Raw genomic sequence first — 6,000 nt, 5'->3', positions numbered from 1 at the left:
GTGTTTTCATGAGAAACTACATTGAAGATATCAATATGTAATACAATAAGCATTGTTAATTCCCTACCACTCTGTTTGTAACTCTGTAATGTCTGTACTGATCCTTTGCTATTTTGTAAAACGTTGTCGATCTGTTAGTATTTTCCTCCTTTTATTTCTAAAATAAGAAAAAAAAAGATTATGCACAACAAAAGAAATCACCAGCAAAATGAAAATTCAACCCACAGAGTGGGAAAATTTTAGCCCACTGTCCCTCAAACAAAGGACTTCTATCTAACACATATAAAGAATTGAAAAAAGTCAGACCCCCCAAATTCAAAGACCCAGTCCAAAAATGTCCATCTGAGATGAATACACACTTCTCAGATAAAGAAAAACAATTCAAAAATAAATACATGAAAAAATGTTCAACAGCACTGGTCATTCAAGGATTGCAAATTAAAACAACACTGAGATTCCATCTCACCCCAGAAAGAATGGCTGCCATCTAGTAATCAACCAAAAACAAATGCTGGCAGGAATGTGAAGAAAAAGGAACCCTTCTCCACTGTTTGGGAGTTTAGACTGGTCAACCACAGTGGTAATTGATGTGACAATTCCTTGAAAAACTAGGATTACAGGTCTCATTTGACCCACCTATTCCCCTTCTGAGTATTTTCCCAGAAGAATTAAAAACTTCATACCACACTGATATATGCGTACCCATGTTTATAGCAGCACAATTTATAATAGCTAGATCTTGGAAACAGCCCAAATGCCCATCAACCAAGAAATGTATAAAAACGATGTAAAATATATAATGGAGTACTACTCAGTCATAAAGAAGGATAAACTTGAGACTTTCATAGGTAAATGGACGCCACTCAAGACCATACTCATAAGTGAAATAAATCAGATTCATATGTGTAAACATCATAGTGTCTCACTAGTGTGAGAAACTGAATGAGTAAATAAGAGTAAATAAGATCCAAAATGTACAATAGATATTGTGAATTGGGAAGCAACTGTTCAAAAGAAAAGAGAAATTGTGATGGGGAAAAGGGTAAAAGAATGAAGGAAAAAGGAAAAAAAAATATATATATATATACACACACACGGTAGTTAAGATAGTTATACAGCTAGTTTCTCTTAGTTCATTGAAAAGTTTGTGCTAATATTGTTTGAATAAGATATCATACCTATATCTTGTACTTTGAGTAACTACTATAAAGACAACAATATGCAGCATATTAATTATTTTAACTCTCCTACTAACCTGTTTTGAAACTCTTTTGTTATTTTTATTTTTTTCTCTTTAAAATTAGAAAATTAAAAGCTAAAGGGATCATGAAAAATGGACTAAGAAACAAAAAGATAAGAGGATAGTAAAAGAGTTTCACAGCTTTCTACATGTTACTAGTTCAGAAATACATAAACACCACAATAGTTATGGTACCTTTACCTTAAAAGGACCTAATTTGCTTGTAACTGTGTGTACCCTTGTTCCCACCAGCTCATTTACTTGGCACCCATTTCTGCCAGCCTGTGTGCAAAAGAAAGAGAAGAAAAGAGAGACAAAAATGAATGAGAGAAATTAGGGGGAAAGAACGTAGAGGGGAAAAATTTTTTGTTTGTTCGGGGGTTGTTTTGGGTTTTTTCCGGTACCGGGAATCGAACTCAGGACCTCATGCTTGCCAGGTAGGCGCTGTGCCGCTGAGCTAAATGCCCAGCCCCTAGAGGGGAAGTTTTAAAGCAAGCTGAGACAGACTAAAGAAGGAGGAAATTAAAGAAGAAAGCACATAGCTGCATTGCCAGGGTGGCTATCAAAGGGCTACAGTTTGTGAGTTATCAAGTGGTGAACAGAGGGTTGTCTGAAGGAGGGTGATCTGAAATTTGGATGGGAAGTTATAACAGCAGATGCGGATGGATGTGGTTCATTGTCCTCTTGAGGTGTGTGCATGTATGTGTATTGTTTATTCTTATACAGCTCAATTCAGCTGAGTGTGCTCCCAGGATAAAATGCATAAGCAAACATGAAATTCATGTCATATTCAAATTGTTCTTTAATCTAGCACATGCACTGGAGAAAAGTTGCTTTTCAAAACAAATGTTATAGCATAATCATCTTTTTTTCCACTGTAACTGACAGATTTTGTTTCTGTGGTAGTAAGGATCAAAACCAGAGCCTCATGCATGTCAGATAAGCTCTCAACTACTAAGCTACATCCCCAGCCCTTGTTTTGTTTTACATTTTATATATTCCTAAGTTTCAGAAAGTTATTAAGCAAAGAAGATAAACCTGACCATTCTAGAATCTGAACTTGGCAGGTCAAATACAGTTTTTAAAATGAGTGCATTCTAAAGTCAAGAAGGTAATACATAGTGGATCAAACATATCTTTGGAGGTAAGCTGACTTGGTCTAAACTCTGGACTCACCCATGGACTTGCTCTGCAATCTTCCACAAGTTCAGAACCTTTTCAAACCTTAATTGTCCTGTAGAGGGTTCAATTACACATATCTAGTAGGACAGTTAAAATTAGAAGCATTGGGGCCGGGGGTATAGCTCAGCAGCACAGCACCTGCCTGGCAAGCACGAGGTCCTGAGTTCAGTTCCTGGTTCCAAAAAATTAATTAATTGATTAATTAATTAAAAATAAATTTAAAAATAAAGTTAAATCATTAAAGTATGCAGACATCCTAGGATACTTGGTTATAACAAGTGTTTATTAAGCACTAGTCCCCTTTCCTCTACCTTTTACTTGATTAAATAAATTCCTTTGCCTTCTTTGGTCATAGCCCTTTCCTGTGTCCCCACAGGAACTCTCTGTAAATTTGTTTTTCTGCTTTTCATTGCTCTACAGGTTCAAGAGTACAGAGAGGCTCTTGAAGCAGTCCTCATTAAGGGCAAAAATGGAGTCCTACTTCTGCCAGAGTTGTACAGTGTCCCCCCTGACAGGGTGAGTTGGACAATGCTGTAACAGTGACCAGAAAAGGAGCCACGTCTCACTTCATTTGACTCAAATAATTTTTAATCATCTGATGATTATGTTCTAAAACCTTGTCTTTAGGTATAGCACAGTAGAATATGTTTTATTCCTTTAAAAATAAATCATTAAAGCATTCGCAGTTATGGTACTGTCGTGCAACATGTTAAGATTGAGGCCAAACCTTAATGCTGAGAAAGACATAGAGATCAATAGTACAAGTACAGTGATATTCTGTGTGAGCTCTCAGGGTTTTGAATTCTCAGTTTAACCAGAGATTGTTTGAGTAAATCAGGCTTGGAATATGATTTTCTGTCTTCACTTTCCCAAAATGCCAGTTGAGTATACCATTGTTTATCTTTTCTGTTGTGAAAGAGAATTAAACATGGGAGAGGTACAATCTTTCATTCTTGTGGGGCTGGGGAGAATAACCTCCTAGCAACATCAGCAGCATTATCTGAGCATTGTTAAAAATAGAAATCTGGGGGCTGGGGATTTAGCTCAGTGGCAAAGCGCCTGCCTGGCAAGCGCAAGGTTGTGAGTTCAGTTCCCGGTACCGGAGGGAAAAAAAAAAAAAATAGAAATCTGGCCCTTCTGCACACCTACTGAATCAGAATTGGCATTTAAGGAAGATCCTCGGATTATTTGTACATACATTATAGTTTGGGGATCTAAGGGGTGCTACCCCGAACCATGGAGTTTTTGTTTCGTTTTGTTTTGTTTTGCAGTCTGGGGATGGAACTCTGGGCCTGGAGCACACGAGACAAGTGCTCTACCACACAGCTACATCCCCAACCCTAAACTGTTGTTATAGTGCTTTAATTCTCAGTGAATTGCCTATGTAACTATATAGGCTAGGAATCAATATCTAGATTTAGCCTTTAATTATCTAGTATCTTAACCCTTCTGTTACCTCTCATCTGACCTCTTCATCTTTTTGTTTAGGTTGATGAAGAATATCAGAATCCTCATACTGTGGACCGAGTACCTATGGGAAAGTTGCCTCATATGTGGGGTCAGTCCCTGTACATTTTAGGAAGCTTAATAGCAGAGGTAAGGGCCAACCCACCTTTTTCTGCCTTAGTCACCATAGTAATGAGATTTGTGAGTAGCGTGTTAAAACTGAAGGATGTCATTTGCCTTTTGCCTTAAATATAGCTTTTCCTGTAGGTTCTCAGAGTGTGAAGTATGGCCAGTGCTTAACAAAGATCTCCTGCTCCCTAGCAGCCAGATCCCTCATACTGCCCAGGGCCCTCTACTTTGGCATTATACTTGGAGCAGCTCAGGAATCAAGTTTCCCTTCCAAAACTCTCCTTGGTGTCTTGCCTGGTGATTAAGTGCAATTGTGCTTAGTAATTACTGGCAGTGGATTAAGTGCTAACTTTCCCAGGCAACATAATGTTCGGTTCTTTAATTTAATTAACTAACCAGTTTTAGGAATCCTGAAAACTGGTCAGGAACACTGTAGTCTTTTTGTTTGGTTGTTTCAAATTTTTTTGTTTGTTTTTTAGTAAGGGGTGCTCTAAATATTCCTTATGTCAAATTTTGAGAAAGACCTTAATGAGGCACTTCTGACTTTACATCCAGCTTCTCTGTGGCATTTTGAACCTACACAAAAGGGTTCTCTTTTTCAAGTTGCCCAGGTTTACTGGCAAATATGTTTCTGCACTGTAGGTTACTTCGATATGATATAACCCAGATTCCTAAGGGATGAGTTTGGGACATAGCTGCCCTTTCTGAGACAGATTATTTGACTTGTTTATAAATGACTCATTTATTTTCTGGAATTGTTTTTGTTTGTTTTGTTTTTTTTCCTGTATCCATGGCTGTTTGATTATCTTCAGTTGATGTGAACATGAATCTAGCAAAAGAGATAGAATGATTGTTTAAAGTAATCTTCCCTGGTAACTTTTTCATTCAATTAGAATAAATTAAATGTAATGACAAAAGGAGATGAGCAGTATTCTTAGAGACAAAATGGTTATGTTTATCCCATTTTATAATGGAAAGAAACTCAAGTCAAAAAATTTCCTTTGAACCAAAAGCCCAAGAAACAGATGAAGAAATGAGAGATAACAGAACTAATAAATTATTGATAATAGGCTTTGTGGTCTGATCATTTTAATATGTGTCATCATATGTATACCCAGAGAAGATAGAAGAGTAATGAAAAACTAGTTACTTAAAACTCTCAGAAAGGGTTTTATGGTAGCCAGTAGAAATAAACTTCAGATTAAATTAATTGTGATATGAATTCTCAGAGTTCAAACATTTTCATCCAGGGAAGTTATTTGTTTCCTTTCTGATGTTTCCCCTAAAACATTAGCTTTTTTATTTGTTTGAGATTTAATAATCTTTCCTTTTGGGGGGTCTTTAGGGATTTTTAGCTCCTGGTGAAGTTGATCCCCTGAATCGTAGGTTTTCTACTGTACCTAAGCCAGATGTCGTGGTTCAAGGTATGTATTCTTATTTCTAGCAGGAGAAATTGTATATTAAAGGTCTGGTTAGGGGCAGAGATCATTGAGCCAGTAAATTATAGATTTATTCTTCATTTTGTATTTTGTGAAGTATATAATTAACTTGGTTCAGTTTGATTTTAAAATTACTGTTAATCTTAAAATGGGTGTGCTTGCACTCTCCTGTAATCTCAGCACTCAGGAGGCTGAGGCAAGAGAATTGCCATAAGTTCAAGACCAACCTGGTCTACGTTGTGATTTCAAGGCCAGCCTGAACTGCATAGTGAGACCCTGCCTCAAAACAAACAAATAAGCAAAGATTACTATTAATCATAAGCAAATGAATGACATGCAATATCACAGAAGTCCAAAATACTACTTATCACTTCATATTTCAGGAATCTCTTTTCTTTTCATTGTTAAGGCATTGTAGCCTCCCATTTATCTCTGCTTTCTCAAACCAATTTTCATGAGCTTTTCCAGCTAGTACTTTCTTTTCGTGTCTTCCTTTGGATTTTTTACTTACTCTCACACTCTTTCTGTATGTACATATATCCATGTATTCATTTGCTAGGGCTA

The 6,000-nt window shown here is 36.8% G+C and overlaps 1 protein-coding gene across 5 annotated transcripts in view; it reads left to right on the top strand.

Moving 5' to 3' along the window:
* The window catches only part of Phka1 (phosphorylase kinase, alpha 1 (muscle)), a 152,150-nt gene that overhangs the window by 68,423 nt on the left and 77,727 nt on the right, over positions 1-6,000 (top strand). For all 5 annotated transcript variants that reach the window (XM_005401695.2, XM_013502821.1, XM_005401692.2 and 2 more), the window contains exons 11-13: positions 2,843-2,938; positions 3,911-4,018; positions 5,343-5,421. In XM_005401695.2, coding sequence (XP_005401752.1) covers positions 2,843-2,938; positions 3,911-4,018; positions 5,343-5,421 — 283 coding nt within the window. The remainder of the gene's footprint in view (positions 1-2,842; positions 2,939-3,910; positions 4,019-5,342; positions 5,422-6,000) is intronic.

Source organism: Chinchilla lanigera, unplaced genomic scaffold, assembly GCF_000276665.1.
Source record: "Chinchilla lanigera isolate Chin_1 unplaced genomic scaffold, ChiLan1.0 scaffold00074, whole genome shotgun sequence".
Taxonomy (NCBI): domain Eukaryota; kingdom Metazoa; phylum Chordata; class Mammalia; order Rodentia; family Chinchillidae; genus Chinchilla; species Chinchilla lanigera.
Note: the sequence above shows the minus strand (reverse complement) of the source record. Positions and strands in the feature narration are given on the sequence as shown.